The sequence below is a fragment of the Lasiodiplodia theobromae genome (assembly GCF_012971845.1).
Source record: "Lasiodiplodia theobromae strain AM2As chromosome Unknown scaffold_19, whole genome shotgun sequence".
Lineage (NCBI taxonomy): Eukaryota > Fungi > Ascomycota > Dothideomycetes > Botryosphaeriales > Botryosphaeriaceae > Lasiodiplodia > Lasiodiplodia theobromae.
In genome coordinates this window covers 146391-162023 of record NW_023336398.1, presented here as the reverse complement: position 1 = coordinate 162023, position 15633 = coordinate 146391, and the positions used below count along the sequence as shown (strand labels likewise).

General features: G+C 54.3%; 6 protein-coding genes across 6 annotated transcripts; 2 read left to right on the top strand and 4 right to left on the bottom strand.

The window, feature by feature from the left end:
* Positions 1-48: 48 nt before the first annotated feature.
* On the bottom strand, positions 49-1760 carry LTHEOB_6536 (C4-dicarboxylate transporter malic acid transport protein; the record flags this gene model as incomplete). Its single annotated transcript, XM_035515803.1, has 6 exons — positions 49-195; positions 247-486; positions 542-884; positions 938-1115; positions 1287-1308; positions 1425-1760. 6 exons carry the CDS (start codon positions 1758-1760, stop codon positions 49-51), a joined length of 1266 nt encoding a protein of 421 aa, XP_035372571.1.
* A 4996-nt stretch (positions 1761-6756) lies between these two features.
* Positions 6757-7452, bottom strand: LTHEOB_6535 (Exosome complex subunit csl4; the record flags this gene model as incomplete). Its single annotated transcript, XM_035515802.1, has 2 exons — positions 6757-6927; positions 6991-7452. 2 exons carry the CDS (start codon positions 7450-7452, stop codon positions 6757-6759), a joined length of 633 nt encoding a protein of 210 aa, XP_035372570.1.
* Positions 7453-7699: 247 nt separating this feature from the next.
* LTHEOB_6534 (Beta-lactamase) lies at positions 7700-8758 on the top strand (the record flags this gene model as incomplete). The annotated part of the gene is made up of 5 exons (XM_035515801.1): positions 7700-7765; positions 7817-7859; positions 7916-8003; positions 8057-8624; positions 8675-8758. 5 exons carry the CDS (start codon positions 7700-7702, stop codon positions 8756-8758), a joined length of 849 nt encoding a protein of 282 aa, XP_035372569.1.
* Positions 8759-8952: 194 nt separating this feature from the next.
* LTHEOB_6533 (Deacetylase-like protein) lies at positions 8953-9720 on the bottom strand (the record flags this gene model as incomplete). The annotated part of the gene is made up of 1 exon (XM_035515800.1): positions 8953-9720. The coding sequence occupies one exon, from the start codon at positions 9718-9720 to the stop codon at positions 8953-8955; it is 768 nt and encodes a 255-aa protein (XP_035372568.1).
* A 434-nt stretch (positions 9721-10154) lies between these two features.
* Positions 10155-11141, top strand: LTHEOB_6532 (N-acetylglucosaminyl-phosphatidylinositol de-n-acetylase protein; the record flags this gene model as incomplete). The annotated part of the gene is made up of 3 exons (XM_035515799.1): positions 10155-10371; positions 10440-10542; positions 10619-11141. 3 exons carry the CDS (start codon positions 10155-10157, stop codon positions 11139-11141), a joined length of 843 nt encoding a protein of 280 aa, XP_035372567.1.
* Positions 11142-11462: 321 nt separating this feature from the next.
* Positions 11463-13046, bottom strand: LTHEOB_6531 (Tyrosinase central domain protein; the record flags this gene model as incomplete). Its single annotated transcript, XM_035515798.1, has 4 exons — positions 11463-11703; positions 11774-12372; positions 12462-12624; positions 12832-13046. The coding sequence occupies 4 exons, from the start codon at positions 13044-13046 to the stop codon at positions 11463-11465; spliced, it is 1218 nt and encodes a 405-aa protein (XP_035372566.1).
* Between the last annotated feature and the right edge of the window lie 2587 nt (positions 13047-15633).

The window sequence follows — 15633 nt, the reverse complement described above, 5'->3', positions numbered from 1 at the left end:
CGTTGCGTGAAAGAACTGGTCTCAATTGGAAACTCGCCCTAATATCCTTCAAACTCTGTCAGATACCTCTCTATTCGGCCGTAATCGCCTGGAGTTCAAGAAACAAGGCGCAAAGTTGATCTCTCCGATCAGGTTTCTCTGCAATGTTATGACCGCGACAAGGAACCAGATAAGGACGACAATCACCGCCATGACCTGGGTAATGTTGTCAGCACAGCTTTTTCAATCACCTCGGTTTGCACTCACAGTTCCAAGGATGTCGAAGAAAGCAGACGGAAGCTCGACTCCCAATTGCAGCGTTGCCAGGACATAAACACCAGTTGGGAAGGTGAATCCCCACCACCCCATGTTGAAGGGGAATCTGGAGCGAGTCACAGAGGCAACGGCAAAGACCAGCCAGACAAGACCGAATCCCCAAAGGATGATCGCTGTGCCAAAACCGACAATGTAAAAGACGCCACCTGCCAGCGGGTGGATAGAGCCGGTCTAGTTCGGTGTCAGTTGCCACCTGTGGATGTGCAAGCGTTCTTTGCAGTCTTACCTCTGGAAACAAGTCTAACGCCATCTTACCCAAGTTCATTATGGTAAAGCTGGCTTGACCGAGCGGGCCAACGGGCATGAAAACGGTGATTATGACTTCCCGCGGTGGCAATTTGTGCATTGTCAAGCGGTGGAAGTAAACGCCCAGGGTTACAACGGCCATAGGAAAACCAATACCCCACAGCACGTAGCTGACCATCAAGGTCCACAGGGCATGCTGCGGGTTCGTGCTTGCCAGCATGGACGCCACGGTTGCTCCGTTCGATGCTGTCACAATCGGAGTCGCAGCAGGAAGCAGCCATACCGCCGTCATTGACGGCAGGTCTACTTGGTGCACGTGCATACTTTCCTTTCGTGTCAGTATGGTGCTTCGCCGATGAGTTAGGTCCCAACTTACAGCAAAAACGGCAGTCCACAAGAGCAAGCCACCGCCATCACCACGTCAATCCACCATAGAGCCCAGGCAAGATCGGAAGCCCACTTTCCCCAACCGGCATTTTCAATGCACACGAAGATGAACATGTTGATGACGGTGGTCAAGCCCATGGGACAACAGCCCAGGAAAAGCGACTGGACTGGATGCCGTATCATCATTCCCCATGTCTGCGGATACAGCGTATACCGCAAGATTGCAAGAATTGATATGACAACGAACATGAGAAGATCAAGAACGAATATTATGGTGTATAACACAGTAACGGTCTGGTTCTGATAGGGGAGAGCGTGTAAAATTAAGGCGGCCATACCGGTGGCCATGGTCATGGAGTACTGCGGTGTTCGTGTGAGTCATTTTTGCACTTTTCAGGAAATTCACAGATTTCTAGGGGCATGGCATCCAGAGGAAAGAGCATGGATAGAGGTCTTTCGCCGGGGAGTAAACATACCCATGAAGGTGTGAAGTTGTGCACCATGCTCATCCACCAAGGCCCCTCGGTCTCCTGCGGCTGCTCAAGGACCGAATCTCCGGACTCCGACGACGCGGCCGACGGCTTCTCAGAGATCTCGGGCGTCATGACATTGAATGGCTGCAGTATTCCCACGGCTTGACTGCCGTTGCCGTGTGGACACAGCTCCACGGGGATTCTGTCGATCTGGGGATCGGTGCCGGGATTACCAGATCCCGGCGAGCTCATCCATGGAGGCCTGGGGCATAGCGTTGCCTGAGAGTCATTGTTCTCTTTGGTGGATGCCTGCACGGGATGCAGCCATGGTGGCGGCATCCGCAGAGGATCGCACGACGCTGCTGTGGGATGCATTCAACACTCGCGGGGTAAAGGCGGGCCAGGGCAAGAATGACGACGACGTAAGGGCGAGCGGGAGCGGCTAGTGACGTATGCGGGAAGGTTGAACTTCGAGTGGGCAGACGGTTTTGTTGAAAATCGTCTGATGTTAAAGGGAAAGGCTGACCACTGGGTATGAGTCGAAAGATAGGCGCACGCGCGCCGGTGGTTGGAAGGGGGAAAAATTTATCTGGCCTCTGGAACAGACCCGCTTTGCGCGGCAGGAACCATTGTCAGAACACGGGCATACATGTCATCACTCTGTCTTCTAGAAGGGAAGACTGTCCGCGCCCCCTCTTGTCCGGCCGCACCCGCCCCGCCGTCGTTTTCTTCGGATCCTGCGCTTTTCCCCCTTCCTCTCAAGGATGACCACGAACTGCGTTGCCTGAGTCATCAATTGGCAGTGGGTTGTTTGGAGTCCACTTTTTGGGCCCAAATGCGCCCTCAGCTCCGAGCGTTTGCCGATCATGCCGAAGGCGCCGCCGCTGCACCGCCTGTCAGAAATGAATCCAGCCCAAACGCCAGCGCCGCCACGAGCCAGTGCCGACCTCTCTCACGCCGGGCATTTGTCATACAATGCTCCTCGCGACACATAGGAATCAAACTCAGAGACCGCCTTCGGAATCGGACCTCTCGGAGAGACTCCTCTGAAGGAAGAAAAAAGCGCTGCCGATATTGTTCCAAGAAGATCAACTCGACTTGCCCATCACATGCCGCTCGGCAAAAGTGGGCTGCGAACATTCATGCCCTGCGAGGACCTACTAGTTGTCTCGGGTTCCTTGCTTTTTGATCGCTTTTGCCTCTCGCCAAGGTCCGACGGCCGGGGCGGCTTTTTCACGAGCGTCTTCCCGCTTCCGCTTCCGCGCCGAGCCTCTTGGCGGACGGGAAAAAGGGCCGTTTGTGCCCGCACTACTTTCTTAACTGGGGTTGCGGTATCCAACTTTGACGGCAAGCGGGACGTTGATTGAAGCATGCAGCGGAAAGGCGGGTGCAGCCGTGCTTGGTGACGATCGTACGGCGGCACGGGACGACGATTTGCGCGTGGTGTTGGATGTGTGAGAGAGAGAGCGAGACGGGCGATGTCGGAGAACTGCGTGTGCGATCATACCGGTGACGCGGAAACTAGGAAACGAGACAGCGGATGCGCTTACCGTAGGTTTAAGGCCTGCTTTTTGCTGCCCGACGACGAACGCCGCCTTTTTTACAGTCCACAATCTGTTTGAATCCTTCGCGCGCGTTATTTTACCGCTTTTGCGGCGTCGCGCGTTTGAAGTTCGTCTCTTATCTTATGGCTCCACCCGGAGCTTATGACTGCTTGTGTTGCGGTGGAGGAGCGTTTAGAGTAGGTTGCGGGACGCCTGTGGGGCCATGACTGATGGGGGGCCGGGCGAATGGGAGTGGGGATGATTATCGTGCACTTACTGTTTGGGTAAAGGTTTACGCGGAGTAATGGATGTGAATGTGGGCGGTGGAGGAAGTGAGGGGTCCGGGGAGGATTGATGATCGGATGGAGAGAAAGTGAGCCATTGAAAAACTGGGGGTCGAGTAAGTAATGAGAAAGGGAGAAAAGAAATTATGGTAGGAAGAAGCTGGGCTTGGATCCAGTATGGGTAGCCTTAGTGTAGCAGTAAATTGGAGTTGAACTGAACACTGTTATTCGATTGAATTGTAAATCCATAACGTGTTTGGATAGTCGAGCTCAGCAGAGAACTATAAGTTTCCACCCGCACCACTCTAAGAAATCCGGCAACAGGCTCCAGTAATCACGATTTTCAACATCAAGTGATGATTTATCCTCATAGTATCCTATTCCTTTCCGAAGCATGAAATTTCCATGGTTCTGTACGCACAAGAGTGAGATTTTTCCAAAACTGAACTGGTCATTGGTGTTTGTGCTTAGTACTACGAACCCAAAATTTTCTATGAATTTTGAACTCGCTTCATCTAACGTTACTTGCATGTGGCGACCATATCCAAGCTGATGAAACCATTCACGATTTCGATATCCAGAAGACAGATCAAACTGTGGATTGAACCGAAGGAATGGAGCCCAGAAACGGAGTTGTCTTGTCATCGACTGGAGTGGCGGTGTCTCGCTATCAAGGTTCATGGGTTTCCGAAAGTCCCATAAAGCTGGCAGTGGTTCATCATTAAGAGTATCTCCGTGGTCCGACTCTCCGCTTGAATGGAACGTGAACACACCGGACGCTTCTGAGCTCGGATTACCCTGACAGCACCATTTGCCCACAAAGCTGTGCCACTTGCGCTCTAAAAAGGTCCTAAAACCGAAACGTTCCTGAGGAAATTCGATTGGTCCTTGCCAAGAAGCCCAGGACCAGCTCGGAAATGTGGGAGAATCGTTGGTGATCTTGTCCACACGTCTTGTGCAACCCTTCCCTGGATACCATAGTAGTACTCTAGGGAACATACTGGTGGGAAGCCCCTGCGTTGCCAAAATGTCAGTATCAGGGCAGAATTTGTTGTAACACCCTGAAAAAGCGTTCAGAACGTCCATTGTGAACGTGAGATTTCTTCTGGAGTAGGCTTGCACTGCAGCCCTGAACTCTTCAAACCCAAGCTTTTCTGCATTCGTGAGGAAGACCGATGGTGAAGAGTCGGGATCAGTCCTGTAATTGATCCAGAATGGGTGGCCAAATGCAGCGAAGTCCTCCGATAGTAGGCTCTCAAGGCTGTAGCCTTCCCTCCATTTACTTCTCTCGCAGACAAAGAAGACCTCTTGTGACGTAAAGTACACACATCGTCTTGAAAGCGATTGTTCCTGAAAAGTCCAACCCCTCGTACTCTAGTAAGAATGTCGGATCTGCTTCACCAGAGCACAGTGAGCAGCAGCAACCTGAAGACGAATGCCAGCAGTGCTGATGACCGAAGGTACTAATTCATAGCGTCGAGGCCAGATGCCCGGAAGGCCGGCGTCAGCATCCTTTCCCGTAGCAGCAATGATGGTCAAGACAGAGTTTTCGTATACACGGTCCATTCCATGTATGAGGCGGGCCTTCTCGGATTCGTCGTCTTGGATAATACACAGCGCATCAACCCAAAGGAACCTTAGTCCCACCCTCTTCACGAACTCCATCGAATTCCGGATCGTGAGTGGAATTCTTGTTTCAGATCTGTTGGCTAGACTCTCCGGGGTTAGAGAATTCCTCTGGAGCAACCGGTGTACATTTTCCCTCGTGCATTTAAGAGTTGCCGAGCCGCAAGCACCCCAAACGTACGAGAGTGCCACGTACTCACACGGAGTTTTCAGCTCCACAAGATGCTCTTCGATGACGTCAACCACGCGAAATCCTGTGTCGGCTTGGAACAAGGCGTTCAAAATGGGAGGCATTTGTTTTGAATACTCGTGTTTTCTGCATTCGTCGAGCCAACTTTTGACAAAATTTATGTCCAGGAGGGGCTCAATTGTCCGACGCAGATACGCGGGCGACATCTTTATTGAGGACTTTGCTTGAGACGATGCAGTCGTCGTTATTAGTTCCAGCTCCAAGATAATGAAACGTCTGTTGCTATCAACACTGACGCGTGACCATCCAAGCGAATATGTAGGTGGGAAAATGTCCACTGCCAGAAGCAAGCGCGGTGCATAGTAGGTCTTCTTTCCGTCTCCGCCCACGGAATATGACCAGCATCTGCTTTTCAAGAAAAGCTTGGTAGCCGGTTTGATTGAATCGCACCAATCGCCTTTCGTCCAGTGGGAGGATATTGCTGTCGATACCAAGGAGCAAAAGGGACACAACGGATCCTTGAAGGCTGTGATGCGACCAGCTTCTGTTTCTCTAACCTCCTCGGCGAAATATCTTTCAAGCCCGAGGGTTGAACAGATGGTGCAAAGCTGACCATCACGATTTGGGGCCGAGACAGGCTCCTGGTGCGTGATGACTTCCTGGGAGGGGCAGGAATAATGATGTTGATCTTGTGTCTCAGGACCTATCGTGTGCGTTGTATCTTTTTCGCTGCCTGTTCGCTGTCGCTTCAGGGGTCGTTCGGGAGACCTTGATGGTGTTCGAGCGTGATGCAAATTGGCATTGTCGACATCAGGGCGCAGAGGCATGATGATGTCCTATCAGTCGAGAACTCCCCTAGTCGCTGGGGAGAAGAAGTCTCAAGGGATATGGATGAAGTGCCAGAGGGCAGTACGTGGCATAACTTTTTGCTCTTTTTCGTGAGGCTCACCCGCTAACTCAGCCTCGAATTTGAGTGAGGCGCAAGGCAGAAACACATCTGACGTGGCACTATCTTAGCCTGGCAGCTTGCATCTGCATGGTCAGCCCTAAAGCTCGAGAAGCGAGGTAGGCAGCATACAAGGCAGAAATGGTTTCTCGTACGCCACCTGCAGTTAAGAGGAGCGGTACAGATCTCTGCTATACAAAAAGTCCTTGGAACAGCGGGTTCTGTCTTGGCAAGGGAATGATTCTCTGGTGTAACATAGATACATGTTTTCTTTTCCATTCATGAAGTTTCAAGCAGCCGTAGCCAGCTTTTGGATTTTGGTTCCTCTTTTATGATAAGCAGAAGTTTCATGAACCTTTGCCATGAGTTTACTGGAGATCATATGCTTATCCTGCTTGCTTGTTGCAAGGTGCGCTTCCATATCTGCTTCGTAGCTGTAGTAGCTCGGCCTCGATTGCCCAGAAAATCTTTTAAATATACCAGTGTCGAGGCACTAGCGACTCCAGTGCACTTGAACAGACTGGCTAGTGCTTCGCTGCCTCAAAATCCGTAAGTAACGCCAACATAGCGAAAAGGCCGTGGCGCCTGCACTCAACCGGACGTCCAAGGTTGAACAATGCCCCTATCAAGAGGTCATGTTGTGGGCTGGGTATCGTATGAACCAGCCAGTATGCCAGCTCGCCTGTTCATAAAGCGTGGGAGAATGGTTCGGTTGCTTCCCAACTTCCGTTGCTCCAAAGAAGACTCAGAAGGGCTTCGCGACCTTTCTGCTCTCCGTCATACCCGTCTTAGGATCTCTGAATTCCTTCCAGCTGATCGGGTACATCTGGTTCTCGGCCTCGCTCCTCGCCATGACAACGCCGAGCTCGTTAGTGGCCGTGGATAGATAGTAATTCTGCTGGTCTCCCAGAGAAATCTATCCTATTAGTTAGCATCCCTATTATCAATTCCAACCACCTTTCGAAATGTATCAACTCACCACGACACCCCTCACGATATCCCCGACCCTAAACATGTCCCCAATCTTGACTCTATCCTTCTCCGTTGCGCGGACGTCCTCCCTTCTGATGATACCCTGAAAGCCCTCCCTGCACACCGTCTCACCAACAACCAGTATCTCGACTGTCGCCTGGCGAGGCGTCAAGCGCGTCACGCGTGCCAACACAATGGAATCGACCTCAGGCAGGATGTTGGACGCGCCAATGCTCGCGTACACGGCGGCAGAGGAACCAGTCTGTGGGCGCGCAACGGAGAGCGCAGGCATGGACGAGGTGGTCGTGGAGGCGCCGGCAGCGGCACGCTTGAGCGGCTTCGTCTCGCTGACGGGGCCGAGCAGCGACGCGCACAGCTGCGCGTCTTGGATGTGGATGCCCGGGCCCGGCGCGTACTTGTTGGCGGGCCCGAGCGGCTGGCCGGGGAGTGCGAGGGTCGGGAGCGACATTGCGGTAGTCGGGAACGAGTGTCGTGGAGGTGGGTTCTTTGCGTGTTGCTGGTGATGTACCTGGATAGTGCTCGGAAGGCATCCCAATGGGTGGAAATTTTGGATCACGTGGTGCGGAGGCGAGGCGGAGTTAAGGCAAATCGCCGAATGACGTCTAACGAGCTGCTTACTCGAAAGCGGGGCAGAAGCTTCGCGCTCGACGATGCTTTCCGCCCGCTCGTACTCAATCGCTGCTGTCGTGCTCCTCATGAGTCTTCTCGTAACTGTGTTGAAGCGCGCACCGTACCAATCTTCTATTCGATCAATTTCTAGAGTAGGTTGCTCGAAATGCCACTTGTTCAAGCTCTTACTGACAATAGTATAGCTGCCGGCTGCACGCACCATGCATATCCAATCGATTCCGATGTGTAAGTCAACACCACCATCAAGGTGCTCAGTCCTCTAATACCCTTCGGCTCGCTAGGGGAGGGGTCTGGCAACAACTATGCCTACCTCGTTTCCGACGACAAGACCAAGGACGCCGTGATCATTGATCCTGCACACCCTCCGGAGTAGGTCCCCCCCACCCTTCAAATAAGCATTCGCTGATTGGGCTTCCGTCCAGGGTGCTTCCTGTGCTGCAACAACAAACCGAGAGCGGGGCGATCAAGCTGTCGAAGATCATCAACACACACCACCACCACGACCATGCTGGCGGCAACGGCGAGATTCTGAAGCACTACAAGCTGCCCATTATCGGTGGCAAGGACTGCGCGCACAAGACGACGACGCCGGGCCACAAGGAGACCTTCACCGTCGGCGATAGCATAAAGGTGACGGCGTTGCACACTCCGTGCCATACCCAGGACAGCATTTGCTACTTCTTCGAGGATGGTAGCGACAAGGCCGTTTTTACTGGTGACACTCTTTTCATTGGCGGATGCGGCCGCTTTTTCGAGGGCACTGCTGCGGAAATGAACAAGGCTCTGAATGAGACCCTCGCTGCATTGCCCGATGATACGAAGGTGTTCCCCGGACACGAGTACACGAAGGGCAATGTTGCTTTCGCAAAGAAGGTCCTTCAGAATGCCGCCATTCAGAAGTTGGATACCTTCTCGCAGGAGAACAAGCAGACCCAGGGCAAATTCACGATTGGAGATGAGAAGGAGCATAACGTCTTCATGAGGCTCACGGTAAGTTATGATTTAATTACTTTCTCGTTCACTGACTAACGATCCCGCAGGACCCCGAAATTCAGAAGGCTGTGGGCAAGACCGATCCTATTGAGGTCATGGCAGTCCTCCGTGAGATGAAGAACAAGTCGTAGGCTAGATAGCGGATTATAAGAACGGCCTCTTTTTTGTCCCTTTCATCATTAAGGTGTCGTGAACTTGCTGCATTACGTACTGACTGCTGTTCATGAGATATCGGGACCATGGTTACAAGATGCCGCCGAACTACCGTATTTCATTTTATATTCCCAAACGCCTGCGCAATGCACAACTTGGACAACTCCTCCAATCAGTATAGCCCAAATTTATTCCACCACGTGTATCCCAGCACAGCCGCTACGCTGGTCGCAGCGTAAGGCAATTGCATCTCCACAACCGCCCATATCCACAGCACACCCACCGGCGGCGCCTGCTTCATGACTGCATAATATCCAAACATATTGCCCATATAAACACAATAGCACCCCGCCGCCACGGCGGCTACGAAAAAGATGCACTGCCGCAGCGTAGGGAAGCGCATCACCGTCGGCGTCTTGAAACAGTAGACCACGAACCACAATATGGGCGCGACCTGCGCAGTCCTGCTCCAGATCTCGATCCAGTCCATATCCTCGCGGTACTGGTTGTGCACGAGCACGTCGAGCGTGAAGTGCAGCGTCGTCATGGTGAAGGCGTACAGAATCGCCTCGCCCACGGGGCCGATGTCATCCTCTTCGGACGCCGGCGACACCCGCACGGCTTGCCCCTTGCCATCGACGGGGAAATTGACCTCCTCCCCTTCCAGGCTCGACACGTCTTTCCCGGACTTGGCCAGCTCGCGCATGCGCTCCTCGGCGATCTCGTATAGCGTCTTGCCCTTCGGCCCGGAGAAGTCAGGTAGCGCCATGGGGATGCCGAGGTCGTTTTCGGTGGCGGCGCCATCGGGTGCGGATTTGGAGAAGTCGAGTTTGGATGCAGTGGACTTGGGTGCTTTGGCGGAGGAGAGAGGTGCGCCGGAGGCTTTGGCGGCGGCGCGGCGTTCCCTGCGGTTGCGGGGTTGGGGCTGTTCGTCGGCCATGGCGGATGGCTTTAGAAAGGTGTTGGGAATGTTTTTAGGTGTTGATGGCCCGATTAAAAGGGGATTGGTCGTGTGGTGTGGAAGCTGGTGAGCTTTTGGTCCAAGTAGGAGCTATGAATAGCTGCGGCATACGAGCTCTCCTCCGCGGCCACGGGCCGACCGAAGCGCAGGCCACCGCGAGAAACACGCCCGACGATCGGGACGCCGATCGACGTCAAAGCAAAGCTGCCTCAAGGGTCCAGCCAAACGACCAGCCTTCCCATTCAGCCGGAGCTACGACAAGCTCCAATACCATTTCTCCGCTCGAGCCGCTTCTTCGCTAAAGCAATTGCAACCATGAAGGTCATCACCACCGCCTCTTCCTCCGCCCTTCCCCCAGCCATTGAGCGCTGAGCTCATCCGTCTTTCCGCCCAAGGAACAGCACACCTCCAGAATGTCGTGGCTCACTTGGGCCGCCGCCCCCATCCTCATCGCCGCGCTGTGGGTTTACACGGTCCATATGAGCCGCTCGCTGCCGACACTCGAGGGCAAGCGCATCGCGCTGTTGATCGCGCACCCAGACGATGAGGCTATGTTCTTCGCGCCCACGATCCAGGCCTTGACGCGCCCGGAGCTGGGGAACCATCTCAAGATCCTATGCCTGTCGAGTGGTGAGTAGCTAGCTACAGACTACCCGGAGAGCTAGTAGCATTGGAGGTTCTAACGGATAACCCAATAGGTGACGCCGACGGCCTGGGCGAGACGCGCAAGCAAGAGCTCCTGAAGAGCGGCATGCTGCTGGGGCTACGGAGCGAAGACGACATGCTCGTCATTGAAGACGAGTGAGTTACCACCCCATCCCAAATGCTCAATCAACCGGCAGTACCCAGCTAACCTCGACCCTCCGTGCCAAAACAGCAACTTCCCCGACTCGATGAGCGTGACGTGGAACCCGAAGCTCCTCTCGAACCTCCTCGCCAAAGCCTTCGCGCCCAACATCAGCACGACGCCGACGACGCGCCCCCCGGCCGCGACCATCGACGTCATCATCACCTTCGACGCGGGCGGCGTGTCGGGCCACCCCAACCACCGCTCGCTCTACCACGGCGCCCACGCCTTCCTCAAGACCCTCATGCAGCGCCACTCGGGCTGGGACTGCCCCATCAAGCTGTACACCCTGACGTCGGTCAACATCGCGCGCAAGTACGCCAGCGTGCTGGACGCGCCCATGACGGTGCTGAGCGCCCTGGTGCAGCGCAAAGATGCGGCCGGCGCGTTCCCCTCGCCGTTGATGTTCGTGAGCGGGCCGCAGCAGGTGCGGACGGCGCAGGGAGCTATGGTCAAGGCGCACAAGAGCCAGATGGTGTGGTTTCGATGGGGGTGGATTGGAATTGGGAGATACATGGTCATGAATGATCTGAGGAAGGAGAAGGTGGGTTGATGCGTAGGGTATATCACGAAAGTATTTGCTTGGGTGTTGGAAGCATTCAGATATAAGCCAAGGCTGTGGTCAGCCCTGTCTTGTATTGATATTAGTCCAGTGAAGTATGTATGAGCGAATGATGCTACCCCCCTTTCGCCATCTATTCCTTTACAGCCCATTCTGGTAGTAGTATGGCGCCATGCAATTTCCAATGCGTTATCTCGTCCCTCATATCATTACGGTCATGCAGAAGAAAAAAACGAACGATGAAGTGTAGAAAGAGACCAAATCCCAATATGGAAACAAAAGAAAGGGCAAGGGATTGTGCCCAGTCAGGCATTACTCGTACACATAACAGAAAGGCCCGCCGGTCGTCTTCATCAGTTCCTTGACCTGGAGCTTCTTGTCGGTCACGAAGCCCAGATCCATCCAGTCGTCGTAGGTGACGTCCGGGCTGGGTGGGGAGTTCAGGAAGGTACCCGTGCCCATCAGAGCCTTGGGGCCCTGCGTGCGCTCTTCCGGGTTCTGCATCTGCCACAGCCACCAGGTGCGGTCGACCTGGGTGTGGTGCAAGTAGAACCTGTTCGAAACTCATCGTCAGCAATCGCCCTTATTTTTCATCCGGATCGAGAGGGAAAAGCAAAACTTACACAGGCTCGCCAGGAGAGACGTAGAAGTCTCTTCCCGGATCACCACCGATGCTGTAATGCCCACCGCCGTGGACACCGAGCTCGCCCGTGCCGGGGTACGACTGCATGTTCATCTGGAACTCGTACACGTCGGTCGAGTTGCGCAGCGTACTCAGCACGCCCGTCGCGTTGGCGTGGCGCTTGTTGACGGCGTCGCTCAGGTCGCGCTTGAGGCAGCGCGGGTTCCACGAGAAGTCGTCGCTCTTGTCCTCGGTCAGCGAGCTGCCGACGGCGGTGCCGTTGACCAGCGACAGGCTGAGCGGGCCCAGATTGACCGTGTAGTTGGAGAAGGGCCCGCTCTTGACGCAGCCGCCGCCCGAGCCCGGCGCGAGCAGCACCGGGTTTTCGGTGCCGATGACGACGTCACCCGTCTGGTGCACGTACTCGCCGTTGCCGCCCATGGACGTCGGCGAGCCGTCGAAGATGGGCGAGTTTTCCAGCCCCGTCTCGGCCGTCTTGGCCCAGTCCCAGTAAGGCTGGGCGCCGATGTAGCCGCATTCAGTGCGGAGCGCTTGCTCGTACTCCCAGATGTACCAGCGGTGCCAGCTGAGGAAGGTGGCCTGCGGGTGCGTTGTTAGCGAACGGGTGAGAGAGAAATGGGAAATACGGGGAAAGTTGGAAGAAAGAGGAGGTAGAATGGGTAACTCACGGTGTAGTGTTGGATGAAGGTTTGGTTGATGTGCGCTACAACCCAGTCATCGAAATGCGACTTGGCACCCGGCGCGAGACTCGATGGCGTGCGAGCTGGCTTGCTTTGCAAGCATTGGACAGCGTCCGTATAGGAGATGCGCTCTTCGGCGCTGAGGGCACCCCTGCAGTGTGCGTTAGCTAAAGTTTCCGCAAAGCTGAGATGGATGCTATGTATAAGGCTTAAGAAGGTTTATGCGTTCCAAACGATGATCTGGGATTACTAGAGATAAAATTGCTTGGAAAGGAAATATTCATAACAAAGATTGGGAGCTTGTAGTAATAATATGCAAGCTTGAAAGAGTGAAAGTATAGGCTGCGAGATTGCTCACCATTCTTTACGGACGACCAACTTGTCTGGAGTACAAGAGCCATCGTTGAAGAGGCCCCCTTTAGTAACGTCGAAGGCATTCTTAGCCCACCCTTCAAGTCCGGCGGTAAAACCGTCGAAGTTCCTCGAAAAGGCCTGGGAGTCCGGGCCGGTGGGGGCAGCGTTGGCGGCTGCAACCAGCAACCCAAATGTCGGGAATAATTGAGTCAGACGCATGATGCCTTGTGGTATTAGAAAATAGAGGCTGAAATTAGACTTAAAGGAGGCAGGATAATGCAACAAGAAGATGAGAGACGCTGTTATGATATACCGTCTGGGGGTTTATCAAAGCGAACTCGTCCTGAGATCGATGAGATGAATGAGCACACTTCGCACATAGGCTGCCCAGAGGCAATCCTAGAACCTGGAAAGTGTAAAAGAAGGTGAAAGCAGCGAGATGCTTGCTGAACTGGGTGGGGTAAAGTCAACCACAGACAAGATTTCCCTAACTTTTTATATCCAACATCATCATCGAGCTCGAAGGGCTCGACAGTCGGCGAGTCGGCGATACAGCATTCGGCTCCGCACAGTGCGACAACGCCTCGTTGTCGGTCACGTCCATGGCCTCACTGAATGAGGATAGTACAAAGATACTTGGAGGGCTCCCCGTGGAATACGAGTGGCCAAGCTGTTGGCAAAGCCCTGAAGACGCTGTCATAGTCGGTGGGCAGCACCCCTGTCGACGCAGGTGTGGCTGTCTTGGCCTGCATATCGTGCATAGGGCAGCTGGGATCTGCAAGGCCAGACGGCGTGTGACAGCTGCTCCGGGGAACACGCGAGGCGCAGACGGCAGCTCGCGGAGCGCAGGGCTATTGTCAATAGGTAGTCGAGATTACACAGCAGCCACATGGACAGCATCAGTCGACCACCAAGCGCGTGGGAAAGACAAGGCAGATTGGCGCAAGGAGAAGAGTGCGCGGCGCCCCTCTTGAATTCTCCGGAGGAGCTGGGCAATCCACATTCGTCAGGCGGCGTGGCGATCTTTTTTGCAAAATGGGCCTGCAAGTGCCGGTAAGGCTAACCAGTGATAGCAGCAGTGGTTGCCAGCCAGCTCGCGTGGGCGCACGCGAAACGGCAAGCTGCGCGGGGAAAGCTGAGTGAGCGGCGCCGTAGCCGGCAGCATCGCCAGATTCGGCTATTCGCTGACAACAGCTACGTACCTCCTCGGCCGAGCCAAGACGGCGTCAGATCTCTTGACTGTCGGCCTGAGAGGAGGAGCCGATGGACCGGATTCCCGATGCTACTGGGATTGCCGAGTGCTGCCTGTCGCTGAGCGGCATTGCCCCGAAGGATCTAGCTGCAGAGACGATCTCTTCGACTTGGGGCTGATTTTGCAGAGCCTATGATCACTCCACCTATGCTGCTGTCAGAGTACAGCCTGTGCCGTCCCGGCCGTCGACGGGATTCCCGAGTGCTCCACTTGAAAGTCAGTTCTATTTCGGGCCATCCCTGCACGGCTGTTCTGATTAGACGGTGACGACACTGACTCTGCGTCCATGTAACACCGGATACCAGGTTTGCTGTCCGAGTTTGTGTGCGAACGGATCAAGGGACAGCGCGTGGCAGACAATGCAATAGTGATTACGTGCGCTCGTCGCTAAGGGTAACCCAAAGCAGTAATTCTGTAGTACGGCAGTAAGCACCTCATACGACATGCTTAAACTCGTGTAGCACTCGAAACGACGCGAGTCACCCAGCGACATATTTCCAATGTACAACGGCCGCATCGGTAGCGTGCCAGTTCGGCATGCCGAGCCACAGCCTGAGCGCTGCGGTCCGACGGGGAAAATCCCGGCAAGTAGGTAGCGAAGTGAGCGTGTCGAATTAGATCCTCATGAGAAAAGCGAATACGAGTTGAATGCGATCTGACCCGATAGTCTATACACGGCTGGATTTACCGGTTCAGTAATGTGTTGTCTTCGCCATGCTCAAATGCAGCCTGTCAGATGGCCGACATGAGACAATGACGGGCCTACCGAATCTAGGCCGCAGTGCTGACGCTTGGCTCTCCCCTGGACAGTTGACAGGTCGCTGACAGAGAGTTTGTTGGGCCAAGCAGGAACGTCGTGTCAAAGAGACATGCGCCACATGCTTATGCCAAGCGAAAATGCCTCCGAACTTCCGACCTAGAAGGCGTAGCCATGGGAATCCGAATAAGAATAGAAGAGTGGGCCCATCCTCATACGGTTAATGAGGCGAAGCATGCCGTGTATTCCTTCTCGAGGAAAAAGCGCAGCTATGCTCGGGTCTCCCATGCGTGAACATCATGCTGTTGCGAAGTCAAGTAGTAGAGAAAACGACCATCTGATCTTTTGGTGGACTGATCGCTGAGCAAAGGCTAAGACAACGGCTCCTTCCGCTCGGGTCAACCAGCCACAAAGCCACAGGAAAAGGTCGGCAGTTGAATTCAGGAACCGGTACGGAACCGCGGATCAGGCATAAAAACACCTGGAGAAAGGCGTATGGCTCCTCTGCTGCCGCTTTTTAGCGATGACGGGAGACAAGACCATCGAAGATCTCAAATCATATGTGCTCTTTGGCGCAGAGAAATTCGCATCGAGCGTCGAGCCGAAAATGCCGGCCCCCTCATCGTGCTCGCGCTTATGTCCACTTCTTGTCGCTGGTTCTCAGGGACGCTGGCGCCGGATTCAATAGAGTCTAAATGTTCAACAAATGGCTGAAGCTCGCTCTAGAGTATTTGATCTTGTGATTCTTTCCGGCATCTTCCGGTAATCGGTGTAGCTCAAACCGTGGCTCGGTTGGT